The sequence below is a fragment of the Carassius gibelio genome, chromosome A12 (assembly GCF_023724105.1).
Source record: "Carassius gibelio isolate Cgi1373 ecotype wild population from Czech Republic chromosome A12, carGib1.2-hapl.c, whole genome shotgun sequence".
In the NCBI taxonomy this organism is placed as follows: Eukaryota; Metazoa; Chordata; class Actinopteri; order Cypriniformes; family Cyprinidae; genus Carassius; species Carassius gibelio.
In genome coordinates, this window is record NC_068382.1 from 17,484,682 (window position 1) to 17,501,206 (window position 16,525).

The window sequence follows — 16,525 nt, forward strand, 5'->3', positions numbered from 1 at the left end:
CATTGTTGCACTTCTCATCAACAAAAATGTTATTTAGCCAAAATAATTAGATGTAATTTTGGATAAATGTACATTTTATATTAAATATTGACTGCATTTATATCATGTTTTGTTAAAGACAGAAAGTATGACTAAAAAAAACTAAAAAAAAAAAAAAAAAAAAAAGGATGATTTTGATCAATTTATTCACTATTTTTTCACTACTTATACTTTTTTTAATCGTGCACATCATTACTTTTTTTACATTAATTTGACCAAATATTTAAGCAAAAATATTAAAGGGGGGGTGAAATGCTCGTTTTCACTCAATATCCTGTTAATCTTGAGTACCTATAGAGTAGTACTGCATCCTTCATAACTCCAAAAAGTCTTTAGTTTTATTATATTCATAAGAGAAATATAGTCTGTACCGATTTTTCCTGGAAAAACACGACCGTCTGGAGGCGTGACGTGTGGGCGGAGCTAAAGAATCACGAGCGCCAGTAGGCTTTTGCGTTGAGAGCGTTTGGAAGTTGTGACATTACCGTGAGGAAAAAAAAACATCATCCAAAAGAAACCATGGCTAACAGTCAGATTCAGCCATTTATTTATGATCCAGAATCAGATCCCGAGGCTGAAACTGAACGAGAGCAGCAGCAGCAATGACTCGCTCCGAGCGGGGCTCAAACCCGGGTCTCTGGCATGGGAGGCGGACGCACTAACAAGGAGGCAGAGATATTTTAAGCAGTTTTACTCACGCATGGGAATCCAACTCTTTAACAGTTTAAAAAACTCAGTATGCATGAAATAGCATTTCACCCCCCCTTTAATGTCTCTTCCTACTTGTAATGAAGTCTCTTCCTTGGTTGGGAAGAAAAGTTTGTCGCAATTTCAGATTTAGGCTACTTTAACCAAACATTGCTTAGTCATTATATGACACATTATAGTCCACAGCAATCAGATAGCTCTCAGTATTTGAGCACCACTAGAAAACTGCAATTACTTCAACCATTGGCATTCACGGGATGGTGTGACCTATTTATTTTGTGCCTTATAGAGGCAAGCGTAGGCCTACTCCCTGATGTTCTGGTTTTGGTTTGACTGGTTATGGACAAAACTCTCAACTCAAAATCAGATGACATACTATCTGAGAGAGTGGGAGGAGGAGGCAGCCATGAAAACGAGGCATCGAAGAAAAGGAAGGAGGACAAATAGATCCATAGACAGAAGAAGGCACAGACAGGAATAGAACAGCGTGGTGAGCTGAATACGTGGATGGGTGTCTTATAAATAGCCTCCTTTGCTTAAAATTTAAGGATGGTTCTTTTTTGTAAGCATTTTGGAATTCTTGGCCATAAATGTCAAATGTGGGATAAGATATAATATTTATGAATGTGTGTAGGGACATATATATGTTACAGTGAAAATTACCCTGGTAAGTTGGGGCAGAAAACTCAGATTGGCTTCTTGTTGCTGGTATTTTTACTGGTATATTTAATAAAAATAATGACATTTAAAATGTCATTATTTATTCTAACATAAAAATATATAAATAGGAATAATTCATTATTAAAATAATGAAAACAATATTAATGATAATACCTAATTTTTCAATGATATAATACAATTATATATTCCTATTAAACAGTGCAACAAAATGGTGACTGTATAACTAATGCTTAATCAGTATTGTCCTCTTCCTTTTCTCATCTTTGTGTGTTAATGCTTTATTTCTCATAGAATGTGCTGCCATCCCTCCTTCCCGCAGGCCACTTTATGGCCTGAACCACTTCAATGACAGGAAGTCAGAGGCAGTCTGCAGACAGCTCTGGTACAAGCATGACCTATTTAAATCCTGTCAAAGCAGGCGGACCTGTCTCTCACTTTCCTGTTCAGTGAGGGTCCACAGATTTTCTGGAACACAGCATTGAACACCAGCACATAAAATCAATCGGATGATCCCAAACTAATCATTCATTCCCAGATCTGGGATCTGTTTGATTGTGGGTGTCATGAGGCCACAAGTCTCCCCCTTCTACAACGCCTCTTTTATGCATCTCAAATATCCTCGTAGTGACAAAGGATAATGACTCACAGCAAATCATAGCCTGTTAGAGATTTTGCCCTTATTATCATGACAGAGCCTTCATGAGAATGAAGATGAAATTAGCGAGTGTATGGGACAACATCTAAAATAGGATAATAAATATATTCATTTGGAGTGTCATGTACTGTTAAACTTTATTCATGTATTGATTCTCTTGTTTGATTTGATAGACAACATCCACACTATCATGACTCTCTATTGAACCGGATTCACTGTATTTCACAACAGACTGCAGAAAATGGGCTAAGTGTCATTGGAATATATGAAAATGGTCAGGCTCAGAAATTTGTTGGAACAATAAAAAATTATTAGAATACACGTTTATTAGAAGAGGAATGAAGAGACCACTGCTTAAACCCCCTTTTTTTCCCTCTAAATAATATATTTTTACTATCATTATTTTGTTTAACCGATACATTCCTTGATTAATACTTCTATATACACATGTATTGTAATTTATTATATTGTATTATTTACTCATATGTTTACTAATGCCATTCTAGATGCATGCATATTTTATTCATGTTCATAATAAAAAGGCATAAATAGGAGGCACATTTAATATTTTAAATTAATAAAAATATTTATTATTACAATATATGTTGGTCAAAACAATGGTTTCATATTTTTGCATGTTACCCTTTGCTTGTTCATAATTCTTCTAGGGCAATAATTTGAATACCCCAACAATCTGACACAAAAATGTTTTTTTTTTTAGGTTATGTTACTAAACTGTGGCTGACACATATTAGAATATTAAAGTAATTAGTGAATTTACAATACAAAATGATGCAAGAAAAGTTATCTGTGCAATATTAGACGCTGCGGTCCTTATAGGGAGTATTTTTGTGAAAGATGTATAAATTGTTTTACCATCAGGTTTGGGATGTAACGGAAAACATGTAACGTCATTTTGTGTTTAAAATACAAAATAGGAGTAAGTATTTAATTATATAAAATTTTTACATTTTAAATGTGTGGTAATCAAATTGGCAAATTGTTGCTGATGATATCATATCTGCTCAGATATTTCAGGTTTTTTGCAAGACCTTATTGATGGTGGGAAATCATATACATATCATGTTGGGTTTGATGGCACTACGGTGAGGCAACACCCCCACCTTTTATTATAGATTTATGAAGGGTCACCCTTCCAGTCACCAGAAGAGTAGTTCTAGTATCGGACCTCTCCTTGGTGCTGGAAGCCTTGTCTCAACAGCCTATTGAGCCCCTGGGAGATAAAGACAGCTCTGCTCCTGGCCTTGGCATCAGAGATTTGCACACACTCTCGGTTCATTTCTTGTGCACTAAATTCTCTTTCAGTGGAGATAAGGTCTTTCTCAGGCCTAACCCAGCCTTTATGCCAAAATGATTCCCAGCTTTTACTTGTGACGTGCTTGAGCTTACTGCATTTCGCCCTCCTCCATTATCCTCTGTGGGGGATCAGAGGCAACATGCTTTGTGTCCTTTTTTTCCCCCTGCAAGTTTACATTACAGGACACTTTCAGGATGAGTGTTCAGCTCTTAGTTTGTTGGACAGTGCCTCTCTCATTAGCAAATGAATCTAACGGAATGCTGCCTCCAGCCTCAGAGCACACTCCACTAGGGACATGGTGGGCTCATGGCCTTTATTGAATGGGGTTTCCTTGCATGACATTTGTGCAGCTGCAAGCTGGGCCTCACCACACATTTGTCAGATACTACCAGCTTGAAGTTACCCAGACCTCAGTAGTTAATTCAATTTTAGGTGTGGGTTCTTTGTATCCTTGTGCACTTACACCATTTAAGCCTGGGTTGTCTAGCTTAGCATTTTCATGTCATTAAGCAGGTCATCTGTACTTGACTGTACCCTGACACAAATTAATTATGTGACAATATATAATATACTATATGCCTTCAGCATGAGATGTGTTGTCATGTTTTGTACCACATCATTTATATTGCTGGTATTGCTTTCTCACTTTGTGTGTGTGTCTGATACTTGGTGATCTGTCAAGCACCATCTTTCCAGGTGACTGTCCTCACTGTGAGTGTATTGGGAAACCGGGGAGATGTCCATAACTCCCAGAGGTAGATCTTGAACATGAGATGATGAAGACGAACAATAGGTTCCTGTTTGTAACCCCAGTTCTCTGAAATATTGAGTGAAGAGATCCAGCAAGATTTCCTCGCTTTATGTGATCGGTTAGGGGGCAGTCCCTCACCTGCCATTGGGCACGCTCCTGTCTGTCAAGCCTGATTTGGTGTTTAATTGGATGATTCTGCAAAGGTTGGGCACAGATGCCCTTCCCATAGGTGTATCTCGCCGCTCAGTGTTTCAGAGAACTGGGCTTCAGAACTGTATTCTGTTGTTTATCAAGTAGTGACAGGTTTCGGGAGAAGGTGTTGGGAGGGCTTTGTCTCATATTTCAATGTTCAAAATGTTATATTTAAAACATTAATTTCATAATATTATTCATGCATTTATAATTGCTTCAAATGCATCAATGTCACTAATGTTAAGAGGTGGTTCTGTGAACATCTGCCTCTAATTATAAAAAGAAATTCTATGCCTTTACATTTTATATTCTCTCATTATCATTTTTCCCTTCCTATTTAAGCTTTTACTATTTTAAACGATGACTGAAACCTTGTGTAACGGCACTCCTCATATTTATTACCATTTTATGATAAATCGCTTTTTGTATTCCTCAACCATAAATTCTTTTGGATAAAAGCGCCAAATGAATAAATGTAAATATAACATAAAAACAAGACATCAAAGTTAATATGACCCTTACCTTAAGTATCCCAAAGTATTTAGATTTAAGTTACTGACTACTTGAGAACTAAATTACTTGAGTAATCTAACGAAATAGATTCTAAAATAATTTTTAAAGCATGCATTTTGTAATCTGCTGTGAAATACATTTTAAAAGTAACCTTACCAGCCCTGATTACTATTCAGATCGCTCTCAGTTCGGCATAAAGATCTCTGAAATGATTCAGCAGTTGTACATCTGCAACTATGTTGAAGTGAATTATTATATCTATTGGATTAATAATCTCAAAAAAAAAAAAAAAAAAAAAAAACATTGATAAGCAGTTGCTCTATTGTGAATTCATTATATGTGTAGCTGACTCCACACAAACGTAGAGAATACGTTTCTCGCCAGAAGAAAAACACCCCTGTATTTGCATCATACTACTGAATACCATTGAAGTCAATATTATGCCAATGTGCACATAAAACACTATTTGCATGACAGTACAGTATTATATTACTACCTTAATGCAATACTGCCATCTAGAGGCGAAAGCTCCCTTGTAACATCTCCCTGCAATATTAAAAGTAACATCACACACACACATATACATATATATATATATATATATATATATAACTGCCAACCACAGAAGCGACAAAAAAATTTTTTACAGTAAAAAAAAAAAAACCCACATCTCTTTCAAAGGTATTTACATTTATTAAAGAAGGAACTGCAAGGAGGTAAATACAGTACAATATAGTGTCAACCTGGTGCATCACATTTTAGGCACTTAGCATAAAAAAATAAACTTGTCTCTCAAATCCCAATAAAAGCTGTCTGACATGGGCAATACAACAACGAAGGAAAGAAGGAAGAACATTTTTGCTTAAGGACAAACATTATTTGGTTGACAAGTGTCTGAGTGAGGACTATATTTTTGCTCATTCGTGGCGTGACTTGTTGCAAGTTAGGCCATTTGAGCTGAATATTAGTCAACTGTTATGGTTTTGCATAAACAACTCCACTATTTCATGTATAACAGTGATTGTCATGTCACAAGAAGGGTGACAAGAATACAGAGTGAATACTGAAAAGAAAACTTTATAGGCCAACAACATTCTCATGTGTTAGAAACAAAATGAACGGACCAAACACAGGAAAGTAAAGCTTCAGAAAAAAAATAATAATAATAATAAAAAAACACTTATTCTGAAAACTATAAAACACTGGACACTAGCTACATAAATCAAGGATGGATAATTACTAATCTGCCATCAAAGCCTCTTTCAAGCACAAAAGACAAAGAACAATTAAAGGACACAGACAAATGAATACATCTGTCCCTACAATAAGAGAGGTCTCTCAGGGAGACTTAAGTGTGGCAGATCGGAGAACTTGAGGACTTTGTGTAGATTAGATTTAAAAGAAATTCTATAAAATAAACTTATAAAAAATCAGCAGACTCAGATTAAAAGCACCACTGAGTACACCATCAGTTCTCGACAGTGCTGAAAAGCTGCATAACATTGAAATAGTAAACCGAGCTTTTGATGCAAAGGATATCCTGAATGTTATAACTGCGAAAACAGGTGACCATCTCAACTTTGTTTTGATTTGGGTTTTAAACTCAATTTGTGATGTAAACCAGTAACCAATTGTTTCTATGGAACATACACTGAAAAGGCTTGATATTAATACTATCAATGGGAAAATAGTGTCTAAAAATAGTTAGGGAAGTCTTGACTCCTAATTTTACGGTTTACAAATCAGTTGAAAACAAAAATCAATGTAGCGAGGATGAATGGTCACAACTTAAACTTTGAACTCTGCTAAGCACACAAGAATCTTACAAATCTGGACTTTATCATGAAAAACACACCCTCTTGTTAAAACTTTGAGGCAGAATGAGGCACTCAAGTATTACAGAAAATGAAAATACAGTTAGTGTTTGGTTGGCTTTTTGAGGTTTGTTGGCTTGCATCTCAATACATCCTGTTTTATCTTTTTATCTTTTTTGTAAAGAATAATAGTACATTGACAGGTGCATTACTTCATTTCAAATGTGAAAAAAGACAACAAAAAGCACCAAAGCCATAACTAACAGATGAAGGTTCAGAACACCTTTACAGAGAAAAATTCCAACTATTATAAAGTCCATTATTGCTACTGAAATGACACCGGGTCTGATTTGACATAATGAAGGGAGATGCATGGATGGAACCAGCAAAACATGAAACTGACCCGAAGAAACAATATGAGAACAAATACAGAATATTAATGGTAAAAGGACACAATTTTAACAGGATGGTTTCCACAGGAACCAGCTGGGTTTGTTTATAGGCAATATCATGCCTCTCAAAATTCCTAAATAATACTTTGATTGTTCACACCATCATCATTTACCCACCCTAATGTCACATCAAACCTGTAAGACTTTCTTTGACCTCATTCACATTAATTGCATGAACAAAAACTTGTGATATACACTTCTGAATGTATTTTTGTGTGTGTGTGTTTCACAGAAGAAAACGTTGCACAGGTTTAGAACTACATGAGGGTGAGAAAATTTAACTTTCATTTTTGGGTGAACTATCCCTTTAAAATTTGCATTAATTGGAAATCAAAATTGGTTCAGTGATGTAGGTATGACATATGTAGCCAACTTAAACTATCAAACACAGCTTCAGAATGAGAGATAATTATTTATGAACTGGACCATTCACGCACTCAAAAATGATGGAATTACCTGAGAAATCAATTCAATTGTCTGCATTAAAATAGGTCTATAAGAGACAGCACCATCTTATACCAGTGATCTTTCTGCTTGCACCATAAACATACAGTGTGTCCAATTTTCACAGTTCCGTTCTATACATACTCAAGGGTTTAGATTTAAATATACAAAAGGTGAAAATTATTTACATACAAACTCATTTCAGGTACCTAACTCTTCTCTATTACACTGAAACATTTAAAAGCTTCTGAAGAGAATTCTATGGAAAAATATCATAGACAGGTTAACTTTATCTTATTGTACTATTAAAAGAAGAAAAGATTACAAAAAGTCTGTTTTCTACAATGAAGGATGGCATTTGAACCCAATCCATGGGCTGTGTACTTGCATTACAGCAGCTTATTCCAGTCTCTTGTTGCCTCCATTAGATGCCGTTGACCATGGCCGATCCAGTCCTCTTGATTGTTGAAAACTCGGCCACAAAACCAGCAACAAAATGTTGACTGCTGCTCTGAACCAGAAGAAGAGGACCTCACCACCTCATATTTATTTCTGCTAGTCTTTTTTAACTTCAGTTTCAGAAAGAATCTTTCTTGAACAACACCTACTGGCCTTATTCTTTCACCCCCACTGCCATTGGATGCATTCTGCTTTGAAGGTGTTCTTGGAGGCTCGGCGAGGGCTTTAACTGTATTTTGGGACAAAGCCACTTTGAGAACTTCACCTTTGTATTTGTTCACGGACCTCATGATGCTAGCTACTTCAGGAATGTCTGCATCCGGATGGTTCAGCACAACCACAGGCTGGTTTCGATGGGGACGTTTGATTTCTTGAAGTGGACTAAAGGGACAGAGTCTCAGCGTTCTCACAACATCTTTTGCAACAGGCTCCCAAATTGAAATGGCGTCTTTCTCAGCAGACAACTTGCTTGAGATTCTCCTCATTTTGGAGGAGCTCTCCAGCATTTCCTCAAACAAAGCCCTTCGCCTCCGTTTCCTTTGGCTTCGTGGACGGATGGAACCGGGAACATGCGGCACCTTCTGTAATGCTACATCATGATCAGACCTGCTTTTGATTTGAACATTGGACTGGGGTAGAATGTGTTTAATCTGGGATGCGGGAATCAGTTTATGAAGTGAATTAGTAGAGGTTTGAAGACCTGACGACACGCTGGTTAAAGATTTATTTGAGGACATTAACAAACAAGGTGACTGCAAAGAGCTTGTGGCAAGGTATACTGACTTTTTGTCTGTGGTGTATGGAGCAGTGGAGAGAAATCTAGTGCCATTAGGACCTCTTACTACCTTAAGGAAAACCCTGTTTTTGACACCCTCATTTACCCTGCCCTGGTTCAAATTTTTCCTGTCTGAATTGTTCAAAAGTACACCTGACTTAGCAGGAGAAAGGTATCGAACCAAGTAAGCTTGTCTCCCAGTCTGCATAGGACTGGTTTTATCTGCTGAATTCACAGGCATGGCCAATACAGGACGAGTTGAAAGCACAGAACTTGAACCACTTGACTCACTAACAGAGGTAACAGGGAGTGGTCTCTGAACTAAGTAACAAGTCTGTGGCACGTTGCTTACGGGTTCTCCAGATGGGGACTTGACAGAACCTGATAAGAGAAGAGATGTTTTAAGAGCAGAAGCACTGACGAAGTAGCGGTTTCCACTGCCACTCGGTGCCATCTGGGCAGATGCTTGATCTTTAGTTTCAAGATTGGAACTTTGTGCAGACATGCCAATTCTGCCTCCATTTAAAGTGAGAGCTACTCCTGTAGCCTTGCTGGCCATCTCAATCCCGGGTTTCACATAAGACACATTAATGTTGGGAGAACAGGATTTAGTAATTAGCTTGAACCCCGCTCCACTTTTCAGCTGAACTGGCACAGCATATGGAGTGTCTGTGGTTTGAAGGAACATCTGCTGTTTTCCTTCAGGTGTCTGCAAGATCCGAAGTGTGGTTTTGGTCGGCCTAACAGTTTCCTGTGCTGTAACCGAAGACCTCTTTCTTTCTTTTTCAAGCTGCTGGCTGATGATGGCATCTGAGTGCTTTTCAAGTATCTTGCCCAAATCAGCTGCACTTCTCAAGCTTGCCGCTGCATTCTCGGTTGCAAAGGTGATACCTTCCTGTTTCTCCTCTAGTGCCGGTGAACAACTTCCTTTTTCTGGAATCACAGGAACAAGTGAATCATCGACAGTAGCTATGCACTCATCGACCTCAATATCACTATCTGACACTCTCTCTAATGCTTTCTCTCCACTTTCAGAGACCGGATCACTCTCATTAGCCCCTCCCTTGCTATCTTCTTCAGTTGGAAGAGGCGGCGATGCTGGCAGAGTTAAGCTCCAATCACCAAAGTCCTCCTCACACTCTTCTTCCTCCAGCCCCTGCGGTGAGTCTTCCTCAGGCAGCAATGAATCAGGAGAGCTCCCAGAGGTATCTTTAGAATAATTGTGGAAACTAAAGACCTCTTGACTTGGGGAACTGAGCAAGTTATTTTCAACTTCTTTGTTACAATCTTTGGCTTCAGTTGATTCACTTTTACTAGTTTCATTTTGCAAGTTTGCCTCTGTGGCTTCATTTTTAGTTACTTCAGAGGACTTTACAACAATGCTGTCTGAGGCTGGAGTACCACTCCTGCAATAATGAGCATTTGAGCAAAACTGAGACCTCTCTCCAACTTCTGTGTCAGAGGTCTTAAGGTCAGTCATCTTACATATGGTCTCAACTTTGTCAGAACCAGAGTCCTGCCCTTCTTTACCCACTAAATTAAGGATGTTATTCTTGACAGGTCTTTTAATAGGAGAGTTTGTTTCAATGCTATTCTCAAGTGGTTCACCACATTTTGAGCTGAATAGAGGTTCCTGGATAAGAGATTTCTCCGACAGCACTGAAAATGTTGCATATACAGTAGTTCTTGATGGAAGTTTAGATTTCAGGATATCAGTGTTTGTGGATTTGACTTCTACAGACATTTCAGGGTCTGATTTTGAATCAGAAACTGCATCATGACCTGTGGTTTCATCAGCAGGCGACTGTGATCCTGAGGATTCATCCAAAATTGAAGCTAAGGCTGTAGCCTTATATCTAGATGAATCTATTTCAGCCATCTGCAGATCAGAAAGTATGGTCTCAGAATCAGTGGAGGAAAGCTCTGAAGTTGAAACAGGAAGTGTTCTGGCTATCTGGTTATCATCAGTGGAGCATTTCTCACTTGAACACAGGAACGATACGTCATGAATATGAGGTGATGACCTCCCATTGGATTGACGGCTTTGACACTGGGAAATTGCAGCATCTTTAGATGTCGCAGACAGTACTTTAACACTATGCAAGACATTATCCTGCCCTGTTTTACATGCACTTTCAAAGCTAACTTTGTGCTCTTCTGTCAATGGGAAATGGTTGCCAATGTGATTTTCAACTTCCTGTGACTCTTCTTTTATTGAAGACGTCTCATTTGATTCTCCTGATTCTAAACTGAGGAGAGATCCTATGCTTGGTGAAGATGAAGAGCAGGAGCTGTTGGTCATTTTATCTTCGTCGTCACCGATGTGTGAATCAGAAACCTCATTTTCGGTGGAGTCCTCTTGTTTTGTCGGTATGACTTTTAGAACTAAATGTTTTTTTCCATCTACCATCTTAAAGCCCATGACTTTAGTGGTGCAGTTCGGTGGAACAGAAATTTTATTCTTCACCATCAGAACAGTCAGTCCATTGCTGTTGGTTGAATTCAGAAGACCTGGACTAATCTCAAGCTCTTGTAACTTTGTTTGTGGCGTTGTTGATGGAATGAGTTGCAAAGTTTGCGGCTCACTGTTTAGGGTAGACTTTGTCCATTTAATACTCTCTTTTTTAACCCCAACAGCTCTTTCAAGGAACTGCTGGGTCTCCTCCAAGTTTTTTTCAGGATTAAACGACCTACCTTTATGATCAAGCAGACCTATACCAGGGATTGAGTTAAGTTTTGACATCCACTGTGGTTCTCTGGATCCTCCAACTGGAGGAGACTTTTTAAGCAACTGTTTTACTTCTGAATTGTCCTCATTTGTTTTCCACTTGTTCATCTCCTCACCATGTGCCACAGTAAGATGTTTGTTCAGGTACTCTCTGCGAGCTGCACTATATCCACAAATCTGACAAGAGAAAGGAAAAGTCCCAGAATGCACCACATTATGCCTCTGAAGCTCCCCTTGTGTGGGGCTACCATGCGGACATTTCACACATTTGTGATTACGTTCATTGTGATGATGAATGTGTTGAACAAAGGTTCCTGCATCTCGAGTGGAGAAGTCACACTTTTTACAGCGAAACTGTCCATTACGGCTGTGGCAGTTGGTAAAGTGCCTTGTGAGCAAAAGAAGCGAATACTGCACCCCATCGTTGCAAATCTCACACGTGACCAAAGTGTTCCGATGTCCGATGCGATGACGTTGAAGAGATGAGAATTCATTGGTGACAAACAAGCAGAGATCACAAGGATAAGTTGGAAGAGTACCCTTGTGTGTACCTTGAAAATGTTTCAGCAAGTCGTTAGGGCTGTAAGTGGTGTCATCTTTGCATTCTGAGCAACAAAAACTCAGTATTTTTCCAGAGAAGATTGCACCCTGCTGCATCTTACATGGAGTCTTTCCAGAAGCTTTTCCGTCTACTTGAAGATTATCAGTGGTTGACTCCTCATGGGAGGCTTCATCTTGGGCACAATGCTCATTGCAAGAGGCTGTTTCGGGAAGCTGATGTGCCAACTCAAGAGGCAAACTGTGGTCCAATGAGGTTTCATCATCCTGGCTCTGGTCATGGCTTTCAGGGGGATCATCTGATGTTGTCAGGTCAACATCCATGCTTTGGAATAAAGGTTCCTGCAATATTAAAAAAACAAACAAACAGTATTATATTGTAATATGGGAATAATACCTCTGCACAATTCATGTTTTACAGCAAATGAGGAAATTTACCCCTTTAGTAAATGACACTGTGCTCTATGTAAGTTTTTTCTCAAACATATATGCAACATGTACAGTATATAAGTATTACACAAATAATTTAACTTCTACTTATAGTAATTCATTTTGTTGAAAATTACTGTACGCTGCATTCTCTCTCCAGTGCAGTCAACAATAATAATATTTGTTTAAAAATTACAGACATACTAAAAAACTGGTTGTCAAACTATAGCAGGGCTCCAGACTGTGACCATTTTTTCTGCTGGTGCAACATATTTTACTGAGCGGTAACACTGGCACGACCACTGCGTTGCCCAGCTCATAAGCTCTGCCATTTATGTGGCATCTGAGAAACATCAAATGCAAACAAAATGAGAACTAAACTAAACCATGCTAAGTTTCAGCTGTGCAGCGCGGACCATTTATCAGCTCGGACCGTGACGCAAACAAACTTGTCCGAGCTCAGAACAGCTTTCCTCAAGAGCCAAAGTTGATTTTACAACCCTTTTTTTCATGATTTACTGCACAGATGCAACAGTTCTGTGAGATCCAGTGATAAGCGTTTGAATTCGTCACACAATGATAAGGTTACTGTGAGATCTAGTGAGAATCATTCAATTTCTGCACAGAAATTTCTCTTATAAACAGCACTGACTTACGTCAGGAAACCAGAAGCGGTAACGCTAACTGTTACCATGGTGTTGTTGTAGAAATAGTCGAATGCATTATATCATTCATTTCAGGGTTTGTACAACCTTTAGAGAGAGAAATTCAAGCACTTTTCAATGACTTTCAAGCATTTGAGCACTTTTTAAACTATTTCCAGCACTTTAAAGCTCTAATATGACACAGTTTGAATGTTATTTTTAATCGGATAAACAAAAAATACTGTGGTAAACAAAAAAAACAAAAAATAGATTACAGGTGCTGGTCATATAATTGGAATATCATCAAAAAGTTGATTGCACTAATTCCATTCAAAAAGTTAAACTTGTAGATTATATTGATTCATTACACACAGACTGATATATTTCAAATGTTTATTTATTTTAATTTTGATGATTATAACTGACAAATCCCAAATTCAGTATCTCAGAAAATTTGAATATTACTTAAGACCAATACAAATAAAGGATTTTTAGAAATCTTGATCAACTGAAAAGTATGAATATGAGAAGTATGAGCATGTAAAGCATTCAATACTTAGTTGAGGCTCCTTTTGCCTGAATTTAGGGATGCATCGTTCCAATACGTGGGATTGGTATCAGATCCGATCCTGGTCTTTTCTGCGGATAGGGTATCGGACAGACGAGACCGATCCAAATCCAATACTGTGCGTGTACTATTCTGTGTTATTGTTGAGCTACACGAAAGGCACAAAAACATTATAAACCACCAAAATGTTTTTGTGCACTAGAGACTAGAGTTTCAAGAGTCCTGAAGCTGTTCCATAATTCAATGTGAGGTACAAAATAATATATTTAAGTCATTAAATTCAAGTTCATATAAACTCTTTTTTTCTGCTGCGGCTGTCTGTCATCCTCCATTCAGCAATCAAACTGTGTGTCCTGTTCTGTCACTCTTTGTGAATCTCCCCCACATTTTGAATGGGTTTTATTTCACAATTCTCTCCAGGGTGCAGTTATGCCTATTGCTTGTACACTTTTTTTTCTACCAGATCTTTTTCTTCCCTTCGCCTCTCTATTAATGTGCTTGGACACAGAGCTCTGTGAACAGCCAGCTTCTTTTGCAATGACCTTTTGTGTCTTGCCCTCCTTGTGCAAGGTGTCAATGGTTGTCTTTTGGACAACTGTCGAGTCAGAAGTCTTCCCCATGATTGTGTAGCCTACAGAACTAGACTGAGAGAGCATTTAAAGGCCTTTCCAGGGGTTTTGAGTTAATTAGCTGATTAGAGTGTGGCACCAGGTGTCTTCAATATTGAACCTTTTCACAATATTCTAATTTTCTGAGATACTGAATTTGGGATTTTCCTTAGTTGTCAGTTATAATCAAAATTAAAAGAAATAAACATTTGAAAGATATCAGTATGTGTGTAATGAATGAATATAATATAGAAGTTTCACTTTTTTAATGGAATTAGTAAAATAAACTTTGTGATGAAATTCTAATTATATGACCAGCACCTGTAAATCACAATTATAACCAGTAGACATCAGTAGAGCACTTTTTGGCTTATTAGTCATAAATTTCTACTTTTTCAAAGTCTGATTTATAGTAAATTCTTCCACATGTACAGCACATATACAGATAATTTATTTTCTCTATATTTTGAAATGATAAAAATCACTACTCTAAAATATCAAATCACCAAAAAATAAAAAATAAAATAAAATTAAAAAAAAAAAAGTACACACTTGTCTATGAAGCAAGAAAAGGAGGAAAAGTCAAAAACTTTTAAATTTGCTAGTAAATCACACAATCACAGAAATTGGTCGGTTCCATGTGCTAGAAAAATAGTCAACATTTTATTTTGAAGATCACAAAAAGAGCTGTTCTTATCATAGTTAAGATCTTAAGATGTTCTGTCATAGTTATCATCTGTAGTGCAGTTTGTCTTGATTTCATGTGATCACTTTTATATGGCTGGTATAACGGTCTCATGACTACAGCAGTTTAATTCTAGTTTGCCCCTCTGAAAGATGAGTTTGTGTGTTGAAAGCTTCATAAAAGTAAAATAGGTCAAAATACACAATTTCTGAAACACAAAATAAAGTGCCTATTATTAATATATTTTAAGACTAATTTGGCACAAATAAACCTATAAACGTGTAAATGGGCCAAAAGTCAACTTGAAAAGTCAAGCCTTGAAACTAATTTTGAACAATTTAATTTTGGATTCAATAACAACAAATTTCTTATTGATTGCATCTTATTGAGCAATTTTGACTCCCATCGGCTGTAACTGTGATCAGCATCACTAACTTATTCAAACCTTTAGAAAATACATTTATTTCACTGAGCTATCTGGTGAGCTGTGGAAACACTGGGGCTTTCCCCCGTTTTTTCATGACCGTTTTAAAATATATAATGTGGTAAAATTAATATACTAATATTTTCAGTGCCCCTAGAAAGTGCATGTAGAAACAAGTAATGTATTAAATTATGTGCTATAAATCATTTCAAATGTGAACTCGCGTGTGAAGTGTAAACTTCATAATTCATGCACATCTTCGTAGACTGCGTTGATTTATTTTCCACAACTACTGTATTAGTCAAACTTTTGACCAGGATTTCATTACTTCACATTAGCTCTACAGATGCACGAACAAACTTTTTAAAAACATGATACAAAACCAGTAACAACCAACATCTTAGTTATGCATCTGCGAATGATTAATTTAGGTTAGGTTATCTGAATTAACATGACATTCACCAACTTTGTCCAACGCGGATCCGCACAATGCACATCCAACTAAAGGAAGTGGCATGTCAAACGACTCAACACGACAATTATGGCCGTGCATTTTTAGATGCACACCGACTATCCCGCTACTCTCTTAGCGAACACGTCAACAAATGTCACTCAGTCATTCACTCAAAAGCCATGCTGTTTATCCACATCAACAAAAATAAAGCAAATCGCCCCCACCCACGTTGGATGTAACAAAACGATTACAAACAAAGAAGTCCACGCAACAGCACACTACTCAAAAAAGTGACCGTTACGGTCGAACTGAATTCCATTATGCATTAATTGAGACTGCTGTTTTAAATAAGCGTAGTTTAGAGAAATGTACCTCTTTTTTCTTTAGACTGGCAGGTCGGTGACGGCAGCCATGACAGTTCCATCCGGGTTCCGCTCCCTTCACTGCGCGTGAGGCAGGAACTCAGAGCGGATGAATATGGATTACCTGAAACTCATTAGGTCGTCTTTACCAACACGCACACATACATATATATATATATATTTAAGCCTCAAAACAATGCATATAAATGGAATACAATGTTCCTTTGGTTAATTAAAGAATATAACGTGTTGTTTAAAGTCCAT

General features: G+C 37.6%; 1 protein-coding gene across 1 annotated transcript; it reads right to left on the reverse strand.

Moving 5' to 3' along the window:
- Nucleotides 1-5,530: 5,530 nt before the first annotated feature.
- Nucleotides 5,531-16,525, reverse strand: LOC128025352 (zinc finger protein 518A). Its single transcript, XM_052611622.1, has 2 exons — nucleotides 16,272-16,525; nucleotides 5,531-12,429 (listed from the first exon to the last, which is right to left on the reverse strand). The coding sequence occupies exon 2, from the start codon at nucleotides 12,409-12,411 to the stop codon at nucleotides 7,957-7,959; it is 4,455 nt and encodes a 1,484-aa protein (XP_052467582.1). The 5' UTR covers nucleotides 12,412-12,429; nucleotides 16,272-16,525; the 3' UTR covers nucleotides 5,531-7,956.

Excerpts from the sequence above, each read along its gene's own strand:
- LOC128025352 (XM_052611622.1), bottom strand. The coding sequence starts at position 12,411 with ATGGATGTTGACCTGACAACATCAGATGATCCCCCTGAAAGCCATGAC.